The 21,323-nt window shown below is 39.3% G+C and overlaps 1 protein-coding gene across 7 annotated transcripts in view; it reads right to left on the reverse strand.

Annotated features, from left to right (window-relative positions):
• Nucleotides 1-9,529: 9,529 nt before the first annotated feature.
• Nucleotides 9,530-21,323, reverse strand: part of KAT2B (lysine acetyltransferase 2B) — a 71,361-nt gene continuing 59,567 nt past the window's right edge. For 4 of the 7 annotated variants that reach the window (XM_075922072.2, XM_075922074.2, XM_075922076.2 and 1 more), the window contains 5 exons: nt 16,522-16,636; nt 15,797-15,833; nt 15,460-15,523; nt 15,278-15,362; nt 9,530-11,489 (listed from right to left, as the gene is read on the reverse strand). In XM_075922072.2, the coding sequence (XP_075778187.2) occupies nt 11,296-11,489; nt 15,278-15,362; nt 15,460-15,523; nt 15,797-15,833; nt 16,522-16,636 (495 nt within the window). In that variant the 3' untranslated portion in view covers nt 9,530-11,295. The remainder of the gene's footprint in view (nt 11,490-15,277; nt 15,363-15,459; nt 15,524-15,796; nt 15,834-16,521; nt 16,637-21,323) is intronic. The other 3 variants (XM_089776637.1, XM_089776636.1, XM_089776638.1) reach the window with 3 other exon arrangements.

The following is a 21,323-nucleotide window of genomic DNA, read 5'->3' on the forward strand; positions in this document are numbered from 1 at the left end:
GTTCCATGTGAAGTAGTTGGTATGTAGTGCAAGTCCAAACCAAAAATATTGGATAAGGTATGAGTATCACGAAGCAGTCTTCAGATGCAGTTTTCCCCAATACTAAACTACATCTATGTAGTCAAAATAAATCATACAGTGAATTAGAGATGTGAAAGTGCAACTGTGTAAACTAGAAAGGAGTACTGCAGAAAGGGATCTAGGGGGTTATAGTGGACCACAAGCTGAATATGAGGCAGCAGAGTGATGCTGTTGCAGAAAAAGCAAACATGATTCTGGGATGCATTAACAGGTGTGTTGTGAGCAAGACACGAGAAATCATTCTTCCGCTCTACTCTGCACTAGTTTAGGCCTCAGTTGGAGTATTGTGTACAGTTCTGGACACCGCATTTCAAGAAAGATGTGGAGAAATTGGTGAGGGTCCAGAGAAGAGCAACAAGAATGATTAAAGGTCTAGACAATATGACCTATGAAGGAAGACTGAAGGAATTGGGTTTGTTTAGTTCAGAATAGAGAAGATTGAGGGGGGACATGATAGCAGTGTTCAGGTGTCTAAAAGGGTGTCATAAAGGGGAGGGAGAAAACTTGTCCATCTTGGCCTCTGAGGATAGAACAAGAAGCAATGGGCTTAAACTGCAGCAAGGGAGGTTTAGGTTGGACATTAGGAAAAAGTTCCTAACTGTCAGGGTAGTCAAACACTGGAATAAATTGCCCAGGGAGGTTGTGGAATCTCCATCTGTGGAGATATTTAAGAGTAGGTTAGATAAATGTCTATCAGGGATGGTCTAGACCAGAGTTTCCCAATTTTATTTGGCCACAGAACCCTTTTCAGCTTAAAAGAATTTCAAGGAGCCCCTAGAGGTGCCAGGGTAAAATTTGTCAAACAAACCCCCCCCCCCCCCCGCGCGCAAAATAGACTCTGTCTATTTAAGAGGGGGTGGGGGAGTGCCGCATTCTCGCAGAACCCTTACTTTCGCTTTGCGGAACCCTGGGGTTCAGCGGAGCACCAATTGGGAAACACTGCTCTAGACAGTCGCTTCCCATTCTGTATGTGTGAAACTGATTGTTCCTCCAAAGTGGAGCACTTTGCACTTGTCTTTATTAAATTTCATCTTGTTTACCTCAGACTATTTCTCCAATTTGTCCAGATCATTTTGAATTATGACCCTATCCTCCAGATTAGTCGCAACTCCTCCCAGCTTGGTATCATCTGCAAGCTTAATAAGCGTACTTTCTATACCAATATCTAAATCGTTGATAAAGATATTGAACAGACGATCCCAAAACAGACCCCTGCGGAACCCCACTTGTTATGGCTTTCCAGCAGGATTGTGAACCATTAATAACTACTTTCTGAGTACGGTTATCCAGCCAGTTATGCACCCACCTTATAGTAGCCCCATCTAAGTTGTATTTCCCTAGTTTATTGATAAGAATATCATACGAGACTGTATCAAATGCCTTACTAAAGTCTAGGTATATCACATCTACTGCTTCTCCCTTATCCACCAGACTTGTTATCCTATCAAAGAAAGCTATCAGATTGGTTTGACATGATTTGTTCTTTACAAATCCATGCTGGCTGTTCCCTATCACCTAGCTACCTTCCAAGTGTTTACAGATGATTTCCTTAATTACTTGCTCCATTATCTTCCCTAGCACAGAAATTAAACTAACTGGTCTGTAGTTTCCTGGGATGTTCTTATTTCCCTTTTTATAAATGGGCAATATATTTGCCTTTTTCCAGTCTTCTGGAATCTCTCCTGTCTCCCATGATTTTCCAAAAATGATAGGAGGTATCTGAGCCTCTAGCTATCAGCTCCTTGAGTATTCTAGGATGCATTTCATCAGGCCCTGGTGATGTGAAGGCATCTAACTTTTCTAAGTGATTTTTAACTTGTTCTTTTTTTATTTTATCTTCTAAACCTATCCCCTTCCCACTAGCATTCACTATGTTAAGCATTCCTTCAGACTTCTCAGTGAAGACCGAAACAAAGAAGTCATTAAGGATCTCTGCCATTTCCAAGTTTCCTGTTACTCCCTCCTCACTGACTACCCTGTCCTTCAGAGGCTGGTGTTCTTTTGTGAGAGTTCCTCTAATGATTCCTTTCAAAACCTTTCAGATCCAAGAGATACTTTGCATACTTCCAGATCATTTACAAACTCAAGAAAAACATGATTTCTGTAGTTTGTCCTTCTACAGTAAGTTCTCAAAAACAATATGAATTTGTCAATGATCTGATGATATAGAAATACTTGTTTATAAAATACATGACAAATAGTGAACAAAAGAACTGAGAATAGTAAAATTTGTTTGCATATAATTCTGAACAGAAAAAGGCAAATATAACAATACCGTGTGAAAGATTGAACAAGTTCTAAAAAAATGAATGCAATTTTAGGGTATAGCTGGTACAGTCAGCAATTTAGAAGGTGCATTCCACAAGAACGTATATGAAACAATCAGCAAATGTCAAATCAGAGAAACTCTTGTCAGTTTTTATCTTATACCTCCCTCTACTTTCCACCACTGGCCTACGTCTACTTTGTGAAAAATTGTAACCGATTTTAACGTGGCACAAAAATTCCCATTTTATCACCAAATCAAGGTCATAAATATTAGAAGGGAATGTTAGAAGACTCTGTGGAGTCTCTTGCTGACCATTTGTCTAGTCAGGTTTTGAGAGGCTCAGCCCTCCAGCTAAATCATAAAGTTCACAACCTTCCCTGGAGAGTCCAACTGAAAGTGACAGCTAAACAGTAGAGTAACACATGTAGAATACTGTTTTTTGAGAACTTACTGTAGAAGGGCAAACTATTGAAATCATGTTTTTTCTTGAGTTTGTAATAATCTGGAAGTCAGAGGAACTCTGCAGGAGCAGGTTAGGCTCTTGTATGGGAGGCCAGTAAGAACACTTCAGTGGAGCCTGAGTGGTATAGAATAATGAGGGTATTCTAACATACTGAAAATGTTGCTGTTTTCTATTTATTTGACTTCATATTAAATAAGCATTTAAAGTCATGCACCCTGCTAATTAGCCTTTGTTTTAGTATTCTTTCTTCCATAACTTGTGTGTATGTTAATATCTTGGGTGCCATGGTGGCACACATCCAAACAAACACACATGACCTCAATATTGGTGCACAAGACAAAATTCACTACACCTATAGATGGAAAATCTTAGAGGGAACACTGGAAGGAACCTTGAGCGGTCATCAGGTCCAGTCCCCTGCACTCATGGCAGGACCAAGCACCACCCCTAGATCATCACTGACAGGTGTTTGTCTAACCAGCTCTTGAAACCTCCCATGTTGGAGATTCTACAGCCTCCTAGGCAATTTATTCCAGTGTTTAATCACCCAGTTAGGAAGTTTTTCCTAATGTCTAGCCTAAACCTCCCTTGCTGCCATTTAAGCCCATTGCTTCTTGTCCTATCATCAAAGGTCAAAGGGAACAATTTTTCTCCCTCATAACAACCTTTTAGGTACTTAAAAGCTGTTATGTCCCCTCTCTTCCAAATTAACAAACTGTCCTTTCAATCTTCCCTTATAAGTCATGTTTCTTCATCGAGTGCTGTCCCCATGGGTACTCCACTTTAGGTGCTTGTGTGTCCTTGCACTAGTGATCGGACATCTTTTCTAGCAGTGCCCTATCGTGCAGCGCATGCTCAGTAGTGTCCCCTCACGCTGTCAGTGTCCATTAATTGTGCACGCAGCTCAGTGCCTCCAGTTCCTTCTCTACCGTCCTTGTCAGCGGAAGGAGCTTCTTGCAGTCACCCTCCATTGGCCTATAATGACAGTTTGAAAAAGTTCTTAACTGGGGAAAAGTGAAATGTGTTCAGAACCTTCTCTTCTGTTTTTTCTTCAAAAAACAAAAGTTCGTTTACCGCTGTTCTCTCCCCAGTTCAACATGCCTGGTTCCCCAGGATTTAAGAGGTGTGACTAGATTCTTATTCCAATAATCCTCCTCGACACGAAGACATCCTTCACGGGAGTCATGCTCATTCAGATCTACCCATGTGCTCCCCCCGCTCTCTAGTATGGTCAACACTGGCCACCACCTCCATATTGAAGTCAATGGCTTAGGCTATGTCTACACTACAGAGTTTTTTTGGAAAACCAGCTGTTTTTCTGAAAAAACTTCACTTACGTCCACACTGCAATCGCATTCTTTCAAAAAAAAATCAAAAGAACAGAAGGTTTTTTCCAACATTGGTAAACCTTTTTCTACAAGGAAGAAGACTTTTTCCAAAAGAGCTCTTTTGGAAAAAGGCGTGTGGAAAGTTTACGTCCCTTCCAGGGTTCTTCCTACACAAAACAGTCGGCGTACTATACCATGTCCTTTCCTCGCTTCACTGGTGAACACTGCTGCACATGTTAGAGGGTGTCCCATTCCAACAACAATTGCTATAATAATGGCTATAACCACAGACACCTCCCTTATGGGTTGGGAAGCACACCTGCCCTCCCACAATCTAAAGGGCAAATGGTCCTACCAAGAGACTAGACTCCACGTCAGCCTCGTAGTGTTAAGAGCAGTACCCTATGCATTTTCTTCCACACATCAAGATCCACGCATACTAACAGACAATACATCATGCATGTATTACATCAACCATCAGGGAGGAGCATGGTCCAACTCCCTTTGTATGGAGGCAATCAAACTTTGGAACTGGTGCATACTAGGGATTTTAAGAGGGGGGTAATTGACTAATCATGTAGTTGATACAATTCATATCGACTACATGATGAGTTGATAAGGGAAGGTACTCTGTCCTGACTTGTGCCAGTCCGGCAGCTACCCCCACTGTGCCTCTGCAGTTTAAATGTAGTAAGAGCCAGGTGTGCAGGCAGCCCGGTTCCTATTAGATTTAAACTGCGAGCCGCTGTGGGGGTAGGTCCCAGACCTGCATGAGATGAGATTCCTGCTGCTCTGCAGCGTAAATGTAGTAGCAGCCAGGCTTCTCTAGTTTAAAATTCAGAGCTGCAACAGGGGTAGCTCACAGACCCCACATGAGGACCTGAGTGGCTTTTACTACATTTAAAATGCAGAGGCGCAGCAGTCCCGGACCAGCGTGAGCCAGGACTGCTCAGTCCTGGCCTGCACTGGGTCCAGCAGCACCAGTTCATGGCAGTTGGGGCTGGCCATGGAAAGGACTGCCGCCAGAGAGCCTTGGCCTGCGGCCAGCCTGGGCTACTATGGACAGGGACTCCTTAGTGGCAGCAGCCCCCAGGGGGGAAGGGGAGTAGCAGCTTGCTTACTTCCCTAGTTTATATGGCACCAGGTTACTCCTATAGCAACCTACCTAACAGGAGCTCTCAGTGTTACGGCAGACAATCTCAGCCATCTATTTTCTGACCAACACAAGTGGCAACTAGACACAACAGCCCTCCAAGAAATGTTCTGCACGTGTAGTCAACCCAACATCAATTTCTTTGTGACCTGGTACAACCACAAATGCCATCAGTTGTGCTCCAGGGCAGGCCTGGGGAAGGGATCCCTAGGTGATGCATTTCTTCTGAATTGGGAAGCTCCACTTCTGTACACATTCCCACCGCTACCCCTAATCCATCAAGTGATCATGAAAATCCAACAGGACTTTGCATGGGCTATACTAGTAGCGCCATCATGGTCAGACCTGATTTCTGTACCTGCAACGACTGGCAATGACTGGCCACTCCCCATGCATTCCCACAATGTCACATCAAGACTCTCCATCCAGACCCGGTAATACTCTACCTCAAGGCCTGGCTCCTTCATGGCCCCAATGATGCCGAAACTTCCTGCTCTGAGAGGGTAGAACAAATACTGATTAACAGTTGGCAAGCTTGTACCAGGAAAACCTATATATATAAGTGGAAAACATTCTCCAAATGGATATGGGGAAAACATAACATCCCAACCTCCACATACTGGACTATCTCCTTGAACTAAGCAAGACAGATCTCTCTCTCAACTCAATAGAAGTCCACACAGCAGCAATTGCAGCATTTCATGAACCACTGGATGGGGTTTTCCTCTTTTTGCACTGCATGACCAAAAGTTTCTTAGCGATTTTACAAAATATGTTTCCTGCAGTAAGACCACCTATCCCTTTGTGGGCCTCAATCATGTCCTTAAGAGCCTCACAAAGCCTCCCTTTGAACCACTTGCCACATATTTGTGGCTACATCTGTCAATGAAAGTAGCCTTCCTTGTAGCTATCACTTCAAGCAGACAGGCTGGCGAAATAGCAGCTTTGATGGCAGATCCCCCGTACACAATTTTCAGTAAGTACAAGGTCACACTAAGATTTCACCCAAAATTCCTCCCAAAAGTGCCCACACCCTTCCATATTAATGAACCAATTCACTTACCTGCATTCTGTCTGAAGCCGCACAAAAATGTGATCCAAGCAGCATTACATCCTCAATGTCCGACAAGCGATCACTTTCTACCTTGAGAGGACCAAGTCCTGAAGGAAGTCCATGAGGCTCTTCAGCTCCTTCGAGACAAACTCAATAGGACAAAAGCTGTCTCCTCACAGTGGATCTCCTAATGGATCTCCTCTTACCCTCTATACCATCCATAACAAGCAACAGCCAGCAGCAACAGGTTGGTGGTGTCAACCATAGCCGTCCTCAACAATGTCCTACTTGGGGACATCTGCAGAGCAGCAACCTGGTCCTCCAAACACACATTTGCCAGACACTATGCTTTGACATCTGGACTAATCCCAACAACATCAGTAGGACGTGTTGTCCTCTCCACTGTCTCTAGGGGACAGCTCCAGAACTCGCCTCCACAAAACTGCTCTTCAAACACTTAGGCTACGTCTACACTGCAGGTTTCTTGCACAAGAACTGTTTTGTGCAAGAGTTCTTGTGGAAAAGGTCTTCCACAAGAGTGCGTCCACACTGCCATGTGCTTTTGTGAAAGAGATGTGCTTTTGCAGAAGAGCATCCATGGCAGTGTGGACGTTTCCTTGCACAAGAAAGCTCTGATGTCCATTTTAGCCATAGGGGTTTCTTGCGCAAGAAATTCATGTTGCCTGTCTACCCTGCCTTCTTTTGGAAGTGCTCTTGCACAAGTGTGCTTATTCCTCATGTGGAGAGGAATAATTCTTCTGGAAGAAGCCCTGTTTTCCGACGCTGTACTGTAAATTTACTTGTGCAAGAATGCGTGTGCAGTGTAGACGCTCTGAAAGTTTTTGCACAAGATCGGCTGTTCTTGTGCAAAAAGCCTGCAGTGTAGACGTAGCCGTACATTGGAGCACTCACAGGGCCAGCACTCAAAGGGAGAGTTACTCACCTTGTGCAGTAACAAGGGTTCTTTGAGATGTGTGTCCTCATAGGTGCTCCACTTCCAGCCCTCCTCCCCTATTTTGGATCTTCTTTGGGGCTATAACCAAAGTAGAGAAGGGCTGGAGGCACTGTGCGTGAAATCACTGGATGCTAATGGTGCAAGGGGACACTAATGTGCCGTGGCAGGGCACTACTAGAAAAGATATCCACTCGCCGGTGTGAGGACACACCAGTAACCCACAGGGATACTCATCTCAAAGAACTTTCATTATTGCACAAAGTAACTCTCTCTTTCTAGACCTTTAATAATTTGTATTGCTCTTCTCTGGACCTTCTCCCATGTGTCCACTTCTTTCCTGAAATGTGGCATTCAGAGCTGGACATAATATTCCAGTTGAAGTCTAAACAGCATGGAGTAGAGCAGAAAAATTACTTCTCATATCTTGCTTTCAACACTCCTAGTAGTACATCCTAAAATGATGCTTGCCTTTTTTGGCAACAGTATCACACTTAAATCATATTTAGCTTGCGGTCCATTACGACCTCTAGAGCCCTACTTGTTAATGATGTTATACCAATTTTACAGCTTGGGAATAATTCATCTGAGTAGGAGCAAAGGAGGTGTGGCCAGACCCTGCATGTCATGCCAAAATACTGATCTGTCTCTGAACTGCACACAGGGGAAAGCAACCCAGATATCCAGAAATGAACAAGATGCTGCTAGCAGAAAGAAAATTATGTATAAGACGTTTTCCATTCCTATGCATGGAGCAAGATTCACTGCATACAGGAGTCTGAACCGGACTCTGTCCTTTGCTCTGTCACATCGTTTCCAAAATTAACCATATGATTGACTAGGCTGATCTGAAAGGCACCTGCTTGCTCACTGGCTAAGCTACTAAGTGTTTTGTAGATGTTTGGGCTTGGGCTGGAGCATGAACTTTGGGATGCCAGCCTGAATGTCTACATCACAATTAAGCAGTCCTTTAACTGAGCTCTATGAGTAAGTCAGCTGGCCTGTGGGTTTTTAATTGTAGTATAGACATAACTGAAAAGGGCTGACCAAGCTACAACTTATATACAGTGCCAGGCCAAGTGTCACACGGGAGCAAGGCTAATTACTTCCAACTCTCAACATTGTGATCCTTTCCCTCCCACACACTTAGGCTGCGTCTACACTGGCATGATTTTGTGCAAATACTTTTAATGGAAAAGTTTTTCCGTTAAAAGTATTTGCTCAAGAGATCGTCTATACTGGCATGTGCCTTTGCGCAAAAGCATCCGTGCCAGTGTAGACGCTCTCTTGCGCAAGAAAGCTCAGATGGCCATTTTAGCCATCGGGCTTTCTTGCGCAAGAAATTAACGTTGCTGTTTACACTGGCCCTCTTGCGCAAGAATACTTGCGCCAAGAGGGCTTATCCTTGAGCGGGAGCATCAGAGTATTTGCGCAAGAACCACTGATTTTGTACAGTACAAAGTCATTGTTCTTGCACAAATACTCGCGGCCAGTGTAGACAGGCGGCAAGATTTTGTGCAAAAGCAGTTGCTTTTGCGCAAAATCATGGCAGTGTAGACGCAGCCTTAGAAGTTATGCCTGCGTTTGAGCTCAGACCAGTGTAGTGCTGCACTTTATCAAGGACTGCCTAAGAAGGTTATTCAGTATTTTCAGCTTGTACAGAGCACAACGGCAGGATCATGCCTCACTAACTGTTGCATCAGAAATGATGTTTGAGTGGATGAGTAAAATCTAAACTGGTAGTCTGTTATCTGGACAAGGGAATGAACTGCACACAAATCAATACTCAGGAGCTAAAGAAGAAAACAAATGGCTCCTGGCAAGCCAAAAAGAATCATGAACCACACAAGAGAAGATACCCAAATAAAAACAATATAGACTGTCAACTTTACTAAACCACTAAAGCCAATAAAGATTTATTCAAACTATTCCAAGCACTGTAGCATGAATGTTTCAGCCTCACTAGTGAATATACTATATTTGGTTTCATTACTCTTCATGAAGAAGTGCCTGACTGCAGACTTTACACTCCGAATGAATTCATTGGCCTGCAATATTAAATTGAGAGCAGGTACGCACACTGTAACTAATAGATAAGTGAAATGCATAGCTGGGTCTTGCAAGTCTGTTCAGTACAAAAAAATATAAACTGCTTCAATGTATTTTTTAAACGTGAGAACTAATAAAATAGTCTTAGAGCAGTTAGATATTGAAATAAGAGACCAAACATGTTTTTATATATATAATTTAAAACTATTCTGTACCAGTACAATATATTAATTTTACAAATGTAAAATTTCAGCTGTTAAAGCATTTGCAAAACCACACATCCTACTTTAGCTTTATTGCACAATATCTATGAAAATATTAATTTTTAAATTAGAAAAGAAAAGCTTTCAATATAGAAGAGACAATCTGATTTAAAGACAGTAAGAAAATCTACTCAGAAAATAAACTTTCACAGGATACCAAGCTCAACAGGTGCAGCTGTAGGCCCAGTTTACAGACAGTACTAGATGCTTCAATACAATTGTAGTATTTGTACCTTTATAGTTACAAGTCTAAATGTAATTCAGACTGATTTCAATATTAAGCATTGAGACAATCTAATGTTAACATTTTCAATACCTTTAGTACCACAATAACTACTTCAATTAATTTCTGGCATCTGTTGTTGAATAGCATTGCGATTTAACTCTGAACAGGTAATTTGCAAGAATATGTTTTGTCACAACTCAGTTATTTCCAATCTGATAACTACTTCCTGCACTTTGCCAGTGTAACATCTGTACATATAAAAACACTACATTAAAGTTCAGGCTTCAGAAAACCAGTTTATAAATTTCAATTATAAAATGAATGTCAAGTGACAACTTATTTTTTGGCCTGTATTAATCTCTATTAGGGATCTAAGAGCACCTTTCCTAAATGTAGTGTAAGCAGTAGTACACAAGTGCTTGATTTGATACCTAGTGATATATTAACATGGCTATGTAACACTTTAAATATACTCCTCGGTCTACATATTATAATAAAATATTTACAGTAGAACTTGGTAGAAAATCCAGTTTACCATATGGGCAAATAAAACTAGTGGCTGTGATATGGTAACGTTTTGGTATCTATTTAAGCAACAGTCTTCATGATCTGTGTTGGGAACTCTACAGAATGTATCAATTAAAAGTCCAGGAAATGGGATGGTTCACTGAAGTACATCAATAAAATATCCCTACTAAAATAATTAAATATGAGACTATAGTATATGCCTACCATAGTTTTTTAATTATTTGGGGGAAACTTATGTCCTGCATAAGCAAAGTCAATATGATTATTTTTTAAATAGTGGTTATGAAATCACAAGTGTTTTGCAGGTAAATAATTTATCAAAGCCAAAATCCATACAAAAGTTTGCATCTATATAGGATTTTTTCCTTAAGATTCAAAGCAATTTCTTTGCAGAATAAGTTGCTCTTCTCCCATAGCATCTCAACTAGCCATTTCTTTTAAAAAATAATATATATAAAAGGACTCTACAATGAAACGTAGAGACAAAACATTTCAGTGCCTCTTAAATTGTAATTTTCCCTTAATGTTTCGTTTTTACTGGAAAAAAATAAAACTTCAAATAGATACTGCATTAGATAAGCTAAAACATTCATTGGATGGGAATTTCCAAATCCCCAAACATGTGCAAATTCCCATATGAAATTTTTTGAGATATCCAATAAAAAGCCTATTCTTGACCATACTGCAAATATGTATGCAAAAGAAGTTTTACAGTAATGTTAAATACATTATAAAGCTTCATTTTAATAAAATAAACATTTTCTATAACTTCAGTATAATACATGTTTGCAAAACTAAAAGGGCTTTTAAAAGTGCTAGTTAAAATACATACAGGTTTTTTCAACACACATATGAAGTCCCAAAGCTACATGAACGTGAATAGCATACTGAGCCTATAAGTTAGGCACAGTGGTTGAAAGAAACAACTGTCACTTGTCAATTAATCCAGCTTCTTTAATTTTCGTGTAGAAGAATTTCTCCAATATATTGGCACATTTGTAGTATTCACTCTCAGGGGGATTGTACTCTCTGCAATTTGTAAAGACCCGCTGCAAGTCTGCCATGAATAGTTTCTTAGATACGTAGTACCTATTCTTGAGTCGTTCACTCATGGTTTTTAGATCTATACAGGAAAAAAAATTAGCAATCTGATTCCTATAATAAAGACACATACAGTGCTTGAGATACACAGTCTTTGCCACCAACTCACTTTTTAAATAAAAAATTACTAATGCTTAGTTACTTTTATTTGCTTAGGGCTTGAGCCTGCTCTCACTGAAGTCCACAGCAAAAGTGAACTGTAGGGCAGATCAAACCATAGGTTATATAAGCAGCTTTTCCACTAACAATGAATGCAATTTGCAGCACCTAAAATATCTCAATTTAAAGGTTAAAGCCTACTTGCTGTTCCCCTGATACTCATTTGCCTATGTAAGACCCCGCGTCCTCTAAAACATTGAATCTCCTCAACCTTAGAATTTGAGCTCACCACCTTGAAGGATAAGGCCCTTCAGTATGTGACTAAAAAGTTAAAATGATCATGTAATCTCTAGGTATCTGTGTTAATAAAAACAGTATCAGCTTAATCATCATATGCCACTCAGTTTGAATACAGCAAAGAATGCACATCTCTATTACATATAGTAAGTAAAAGTTCATAGAAGTAATGTACAATGTACAGAGTTAAATGCTAACACTATTTTATATTTTCATGAAGAGAAAAACCAAGTCAAATATACACGGTTTAAAAAAAATCTATTTTTCAGCAACCCAAACAAGTAGTTTGCTGTAGTGATGAAAGTTTTCCATTATTTTTGCTCACAAAACACATCAGTGAACTTAACACCCATCTAGACCTTACAGTTTGTAGTTCTATACTAGGTCTTATTAAAATCTTGGTTCTATTTTGTAGGTGCTTGTATTGGATATAAAAATTCTGAGGTAATGACATGCTTGCTGTGTGCATTGCCATAAATATGGCCAGAATGCTTTCCCAGTTTCCAGATATATCATAGTAGTCTGGACCGCAAGCTCTAGACACATGAAAGAAAATTATTAAAACTTTAATACAATATTTACTCAGTGTACCAGAAAAAATATCTTACTCATTGCCAAGGACCATGGGATCTCTAAAGAATGTACAACTCCAAAAATGACACTCATGTGTCAGTTATGGTGGACTGTTAGTATCAGACCCTGAAGAAATAAAGATACTATGAACTTTTTTCATCCTTCTTTCTGCGATTGAGCTTCAAAAAAGATGCCTTTCCAATCAAGAGACAAGCCCTACATAAATTGTTAGCATGAAATTCTTTCAAAGAGAAGACTATGTGTGTTGAGTGACCCACAAACAGCCTGCAAATTTTAGCTGCAAAATGCTGCCATTCATTAATCTTGTTGTATGGTATTCTACAAAAGAAACAGCTAACAGACACACATGCTTCCACCTATGAATGGCAAGGGGCCAAACAACTCAGGAATATCTACCGAAAAGGCAAAAGCGTATCCATTTCCTGTCATTTTGTAACTCCAACTACCTGCAACACTTTGCATTTATCTAGCACCAAACAGCTGTGGGCTGTCTGTCTTACTTATGTCGGTGCTCATTTGGGGGGCCAGTTCTTGAGACCTTAACTCAGTGTTCGCAAACTCTGAGCTTTCGATTGTTTAGCGCTGAATGACTTAAGGTGACAGAGTCTGTTCATTTCTTTCATCCACAGCATGGGATATTTTAAAAAAATGAATTTATATTTTGGGCTTACCGATCCAGGCAATAAGTGTTCTTTATAATAATGGTGGCCTAAACTCTGTGTACAAAGCAGATTCATAATACTGAGCAATATAGCATTCATCTTCACTGGTAGAGAATATAAATTGAAATATCTTTGCTTTAAAGTGATTCTGGAAGATGATTTTCATTTTATACATACACATATTTCCCTATACAGAAAGAGTTAGTAAGATTGAAGTGCAGTGGGGGGAGAGTGGAGGTGGATTCGCATGCTCCCCCAGCCATAGGCCCTAATTGGCCTAGGGGCAGGTGAACAGGGAAGTCGTCTCCCACACCAGGGGCACGTGCACCTTGAGGGAAATGTGGGTTAGGAGCAAAGGCGCTCCATCACCCCCAACCAATCATTGTCTGGGGGTGGGGAACCAGAAAATATCTTGGCCCTGTCCCTTCTGCTCAATGCCCCGCCCCTTCCTGTGCAGCCCGGGCCACTTCAAAAATTTTTGAAGTAGCTCCAGTCAAAAAATTACTGCCCACCCCAACTTACATCCTCCGACTGGCATAGCAGGGAGGCAATCCCCCCATCCTTTAGTCCACTTTAACCCTTATTTAAGGTGGGAAGATAAGGTCCCAGCATCATGTTGCCTGGGATCAGGATGAGAAAGGGTGGGAGAGCTAATAGAAATGGTTATAGAGTTATCTGCACTGTACACTTTTATCTGCCAAGTACTCCTAGACAGTTCTTAATACAGTTGCAGCCTAAATAAAAGCACATCCAGAGTTTCCTGTCCTTTCAGAGTAGCCATGCAGCAGAGGGCTTTCTTTGCTCTTCAGACTGAGGCACAAAGGCGCCTCAATGAAGTTGTGTTCTGTTCTCCCATCACAAAAAAACATGAATGCATAGTTTGATTCAGTTTTAGTTCTATGGTGCCACAAAGCAAATAAGGCATCTGTTTAGAACAGGATGGAATAATTATCTAGGATTATACAGCACAGCAGCCAAAGGAAAAGGAAAAAAAAATTCTCAGTAATAATTGTGTGGCAACAGAATCATGAACAACAGCCTCAAAATAAAAAAGTTTTAAGACTGGTTATGATAGTGACCATATAGCATGCGGGCTGAGCTTAAACTGAAACAAACATTTGATTTAAATTACAAGTTAAATAAATGGGGTGGAAGGGGAAGTTTACAAGACATAGCTGGGGCCAAGTCAAGAGACCACCACTCAGTTGCCCTTTCTGCTGACCAGAAAGCTGTGCGTAGGGATGAAAGTAGATATTTAAATCCCAGCCAGTTGCAAAGAGGCCTTCTTTTATAGTGTCCCCCCCTTTCCCACACCAGATCTGGGACCCAGTAGAGAACATGAGGTAGGATATTATGTTGCAGCTTGTTACATAAAACTTGAAACAGATGTTCAGTGCACATAATCATTATGGAAGGGATATGATTACTGGATAAATGGACTAGAAAGGGATTTGAAGGAAAACATCCCTTAAGGGAGTTGACGAAGGGGATTCAAGGCTCCTTTGTCTTGCATAGCAGGGATTTGACCTCCCTCCTTTCATAATTCCCCTTCATCGCACATGAGGGGAGAAGGGAGAGTATGATGGCTGGGATTAGGCTAGGTGTTAAGTGGAAATGATAAAGGAAAGAATGAGGACTTGCACTGTTCAATTTATGACCAGGTTCTCCCAGACATTTTAAATGAACAAAGTTTCGGACTAATGAAACCACAACCATTGTCTCCTATCTTTTTTCTAACACAGTCAGGCAATAGGACCTGGACTTTTAGTCACATAAGCGAGTCTGGAAACTTTTTCTCTGTTTTTGTTTTTAAACAATTTAGATAAAAATTCACAACAAAATATGCAATGGCAAATTATCCCACATGTGAGATCACATCTTCACGTGTGTCTCAACCCTCACAGTAAGCTAAAAGGGCTGGAATAGACCTGGCTTAAGACTTCATTGGAATCTTCTTGGGTACCGTACTATTTTGTATTTTCTTACAGGAGAACATAATATAGATGCTTTGAATTGCAAGCACCTCTGAATTGCAAGCTATTTTACTGCAAACAATATATGAGAAAACGTAACAATAATCCCTGATGGCTATACTTATCTCATGTCTCCAGCTAGAGATATCTTTAAGTTTATACTTTAAAAATGTTAATGGCATTACCCATGGGAAACCTTATAACTTCATAATATCCGGGAGCTTCTGTTCTCTTCACAGGTTCCATGAAGGGCCAAGCGCTTTGATGGCTCTTTGGTAAAGAAAAAAGTAAGGTATCTAATATAGAAACTCCATATTGGAAAGAATTTCAAAGTCTTTAACATAGGTAAACTAAAATGAATACCCACCTTCACCTGCTGCAGGATGGTTTTTAATGTGCTGTAAAGCTGATCTGGATCTTTGGGTTCTTTACTTGAAAGAAAATATTAATAAAGAAGATAAGCTTTATCTCATATTCATTTCTACAATGCTACACCTTACGTATAAGCAACTCACAAATTTAAAACATTTTATCATTAATGGAAAAGTAATGCTCAAGAGCTATTCTGCAAGAGCTATTCTACAGCAGATTCCATTTTGTGATATGAGTAAAGAAATATTTCAAAGTCACTCAGTTTAGAGACATTTGTTCTCAAAGGATTCCCAAACTGCTTCATCATTACCCTTTGTCCAAGCAGTACTTACCCTCTCTCTTTTCCACTTGGTTTCCAGCCAGTTTCTCCTGCATACCAACAAAACTGAATATTACACAAGAATTTCTTCAGGTTAAAGTTAATAAAATTACTGTGCTACCTGAATAAAAAGCTTTCTAAATGCTAATCCTAGTAAAACTAGAACGCTGTAGCTCCTAGCTCATTTATTTTCCTATAGGACACATTCAAGTACACTGTAACATGCTCAACAAGGAATCCACAGCTTTTTAAAAAAATTCTTTGCCATTTTTTTATCATAATCAGCCTCTTCTATGTAAAGAAAAATAGATGTTAAAATGATTCAATGCCATCATTTTCTATGGACATAGACTATACTACACAGACAATGAAAAAATAATTGGTTGTAGTTTTGTGGTGTCCTGATTCAACTAAGGATCTATTTAGCACAGGACTGTATTACAGTATAGGGTTACAGACATAAGATGGACTCAGAGGGAAAATAATGATTGCACTGTGAAGCAAAACAAAGAGGGTAAAATTAGATAAATGTACATAGAGAAGCACTATACTAGAAAGCCTTAGGGAAGTCCCTCAACCAGAAGAAAGATAATCCAGCGCGTTTTATATCAGATTAACAAACCTAGATAATTGAAGCCTATTAAAAAGACAATACTTGGCAAATTCAAATGCCTCTAATCTTGGACCTTGGCTGTTCTGGTATAGCTTTGCATTAATAAAAGGGAGGTTGGTACATACTAATTCCAGGAATACTTTCTATAGGAATCTGTCGTACTCCATCTTTGAAGCAGGAAAGGCCAGGATAGACTTTTCGGATCTGCGCTTGTTTTCTTTCAATTAGCTTTTTAATGATCTGTAAAAATATAGATGAGAAAGGGATGGGAAAGAGAAAGACAGTTTTAGTTTTGAAAGTCAAAGAAAGTAGCTGACTGGCTCAAAGGCAAAGTGGTAAGACATTAAAGAAAATTGTGGCAATGAGAAACATAATAGGACCTTGATGTGGCCTTGTACAGCCATGACGCCTGTTGAAATCAGTGAGCATTTTGGATGCATAAAGAATGCAGGATTTAACTGTCCGCATGTATTTTACTAAATGTGAACATTGTTCATACTCCAGATTTTAGAAACACCTGTTCTATTTCAAAATCTCAAACTTTAGAAAGTGTTTTTGTGTTAATAAGAGCTGCCTTATTACTAATGTTTGTCCTTAAGGAAGTCCAGATTGATTATGCAGACTAAGAAACAAAATCTGAATGCATTACAAGTCAGGAGATTACCCCAACTTGAAGATAAATTCTATATTTTCTCCTTTGGTTACTTCAATTATAAGTAATTTAGTTTTCTGCTCTTCATGTAAATTAAAATGCATAGCTATGCTTTACCACTCAAACATGTCGTGGTCAAGATGACTGCCTCCTGTTTAATTGTTCTTTTACATTTTGGACACTTAGTACTGGTTATTTGCTGGTCTTTTTTAATTAGTTAGCAATCATAATATCCTTGACCTTATAATAGTTTCCTTTAATAATGAGGACAGAGAATTTTCTTCAAAAACAAAACCACCACCTCCTGGATTTCTAAAGACTCATTTTTACTGTTTTCCTTTTAACAGTATTCTGATTACTGACATATCTGATAAAACATCAAAGAACTCTGGCATGGGCCAGATCAGAGGCTTAGTCCTCCAGCATGTTGCAGAAGCCAAGTAGAAGGAAATGGTGATATTCTCAAACTCTACCTACAATCCCAGAATTATCGGATGTTATGGAAGAAATGAGTTTGGAATAATTAATGTTAACACTTAAATTATGTTCACTACACTTCAAAGACAAGAAGCCATCAGGGTGATTTGGGATTTTTCATCTCTCCCAGAACTATTGTTTTTGGTTTTTTTACTATGCCAGCCAGCAGTGTGTTGGTTCACACTTAGAACCTTCTCTATGCAGCCACTACGGTACAACCCAAATCTTTAAATGGCAGCTTAAATTCTGTACAAGCTGATAGAACTAGAAAAAACTGGATATGCAATACTGGTCAGTGCCATCTTAATTACACTAAGAATAACTGGGGCTGGGTAATGCTATTGAAGTGACATGCAGGACCCTGTGCTAAGACAGTGCACAAGACTAGAGAAGTGACTTGCGTTGCTTAGTTATAGGGCCCTACCATGGTTCATTTTGGTCATTTTCACAATCATAGAATTTTTAAAAATGTAAATTTCATTATTTCAGCTATTTAAACTTGAATTGTTAGTATTGTAATTGTAGAAGTCCTGACCCAAAAAAGGAATTGGGATGGTGAGGTCATAAAGCTATGGGGAGGGAGGAGAGTTGCAGCATTTATTTCTGTGCTGCTGCTGATGGCAGTGGCAGTGCTGTCTTTGGTGCTAAGCACCCAGCTAACAACTCCCACTCTGTAGCCACCCAGCTCAGCAGAAGTGAGGGAGGTGCTATCAAGATCCTTCCAAAATAATTTTGTGACTACCCCACGACCCTCCCTTTTGAATCAGACTTCTCATTACAGAAACATTGTCTCCCCTGGGAAATCTCTATAGTATAAGGAATGTGCTCACAAAAGACCAGAATTCACAGTCCAGGACATGTTTTCATGGCTGTGAATTTGGTAGGGTCCCAGTTTTATCCTCAGGGAGATAAATGAAGCAGCATTTATGAGCACAGAGGACATAGTTACTTCCATCTGTCCTCCTCTGCTACAGCATGGGTTACCAAAAGGGGGGGAGGGTCATACAGAGGAAAGAAAAATTAAGAAAAAGATACTTAAAGTCTCAGAAACCAGCTCCTTGAGAAGGGAAGAGAAACACAAAACTATGAAACATAAAGAACAATACATTTGAATTTCTATCTTTAAAAAAGCAAATATTTGAGAATAAATCTGTAAAACAAACATTGCCCAATAATGTACCTGATTTCACCATACTAAATCTAAATGAATTCAGTGGTAGTATTCAATAAGATACACTGCAAATGTCTTTGATTGACATAAACTAGTATTCAGGAAGTTGACATCACTCCACAGTGTGAAGATAAATTTAACAGAAGAAAACTATAAAATTCTATTTACATCCATAAATCTTAATATGTCTGTTTGTATTGACAAGACACTGAGGCACTCTTTATAAAGTTGCAGACGACGAGGAATACATAAGTGTTGGTTTCTTAGAAAACTAAGAGCAAAATTTGTGATTTATTCTTTGTATATCAGATGGGGAATCTTAAAATGCTTCAGAAGAAAGCTATACCTATGTTCGTATGAGACAGAAAAACAAGTCATTAATTAATAATGATTTTTCCTGCTAACTGTAGACCCAAGATTCCGAAAGGACATGCTATTTCAAACTGAGATGTTTCAACTTCCTTTGAAACATTTGAATCAAAGGTGTGTTGTGGAAAACACATAAAACAACTAAGCAACCAGACTTGAAGTAAAATTTCTAAAAACACCTAAATGACTTAAGTGTCTAAGTCATTTTTGAATATAGAGAAGGGTGATCAAGGGCTTGTCTACGCACAAAAGTTGTGTATTTTAACTATACTGGTACAATTAAAGTTATACAACCCCTGTAGCATGGGTGCAATTGTACCAGCACGAAGGTGCTTATAATGGAATAGCTTATTCTCATGTAGGAAGGGTGTTTCATTGTGGTGCATAAAGCATCTTTTTACAACTGCATCCACACCAGAGGTTGTTCAAGCAGAACTATCCTGGAGAAAAAGATGATCACACCTCTAACAGAAATCAATACAATAGCAATGCGCAAATCAGATCAATTTTTAAGATGCTAGTTAGGAACTTTTGAAAATTTGTGAGGGGGCGGAAAGCAAATGCCTATAGACACCAAAACTAAGACAAAATCTGAAATTTTACCTGGCTTCCTGATTAGCTCAAAAATGTGTTTTGGAATACACAGTATATATATCAAAAGCAAGCTGTCCTGAGGTTCTGAAAGTTGCTACTGTGCAGAAGGTTTTGTTTAGAAGAGTAAAAATGTGAGAGAAATCTAAATATAAAAAGGTAATTCGGGGTCACATAAATATACTACCCTACAACCTCTTTACTCAAGGTGTCCCTAATTTGGGAACACTCATTGTGCAGACCCTGGTAGGAAGAGGCAGAAGCAACTTGTGCACTACTTCTCCCCCTTTCACCGAGCTGGGGGAATAGCACCGCAGCAACACACGCTGCTGGAGGCTTTTCCTGCTGTTCGTATAGCAGTGGGGGGATGCTACCTGGGAGCAGGGGAAAGAGGACGCGGAACACCAGATAAGCACTTTACTCTCATCCCCCCACTCCCTCTCTGGTCTGGAAAAATCTTTAATCCAGCAAACCCTGTTTCACAGGATTGCCGGAGAAAAGAGGATGAAGTGTAACACAATCAGATAGGATGATTATAGTTATCTACATTATCTTTACTTATATAAACGTACACAGAAAGTAAAAAAACCTTAAGACAAAACTACAATGTTTTTGTGATGTAGATCTTAAATTTCCATTCATTTTGATCTATTATAGATATATTACAAGTTTTAGGACTTGAAGGTCTTAAACCCCAAATTAGCTATTAAGTGCACATGCAATTTTGGTCAACTTTAGGTTCTCTGTCATCGTTTAGAAACCAACATGTTCAGAAAAACTGTTTATTACAAAAAGTTGTTTTACTTGGCATCAGCTGTAGAAAGTAAAAAGAAGTGAGAAAGAGCACGTGTATATGATTTAACATACATAAGTATCAGGAAATATTTTTTTTAAAAAAATTAAGGCCAGAATCAGTTATTTTGACACGCTGGTGTCGAAGAACAGACTGTATCTTCCATTCATCTTTTAAAATAATTCTGCCTTTGCAATTAATAGCAACTGGACCTTGGAAGAATAATATAGAAAACAGATTCTGTCAAACAGAGAAAGCTGTTGTTCCCTCAGGGCGCTCTCTCTATTAAAAGGAAACGGCTGCTTGACACAGAAGCAATTTTACAATATAAAATTGAAATAATAATATCTGACCGCATCACAAAAGAGCCCAAGAGCATTATGCTTTTTAGAGAAACTTCTATGTGACCCTGGTGGACCACATTTCAGAAAAAGCATTTAAGCATATGCTTAACTATTACATTAATGCCAAAATGTTGTCATGGACTATGATCTTTGTGTGGACGAAGTGGTGAACTAGTTAAAGGATATAAATATGAACTTTCCATTCAAAGTTACCGGGAGTCAGTGCTGCAATAACAATTATGTAAATCAAATACTAAAAAAGTTGAAAAGTAAATTAGAGCAACCTTGCAAAATTTCACACACCTGCTCACCCAGAATGAGAAATTTTATTTTGTGATATCATACTATATCAATACAGTGTACTTCTTTAAATGATGATGCTTTGTTAGCTGTAAAAAAGGAAAAGTTATGCCTGAAATATGGAAAATTTATGATAATTTTAAGGCCATAATAAAACATGTTTAATTAATTAAAATGGTTTGTGTGGTATATTGAATACCAGCTATGGTCATGAAAGGGGATAGAGATTT

This window comes from Pelodiscus sinensis, chromosome 2, assembly GCF_052426305.1.
Source record: "Pelodiscus sinensis isolate ZL-2025 chromosome 2, ASM5242630v1, whole genome shotgun sequence".
Lineage (NCBI taxonomy): Eukaryota > Metazoa > Chordata > Testudines > Trionychidae > Pelodiscus > Pelodiscus sinensis.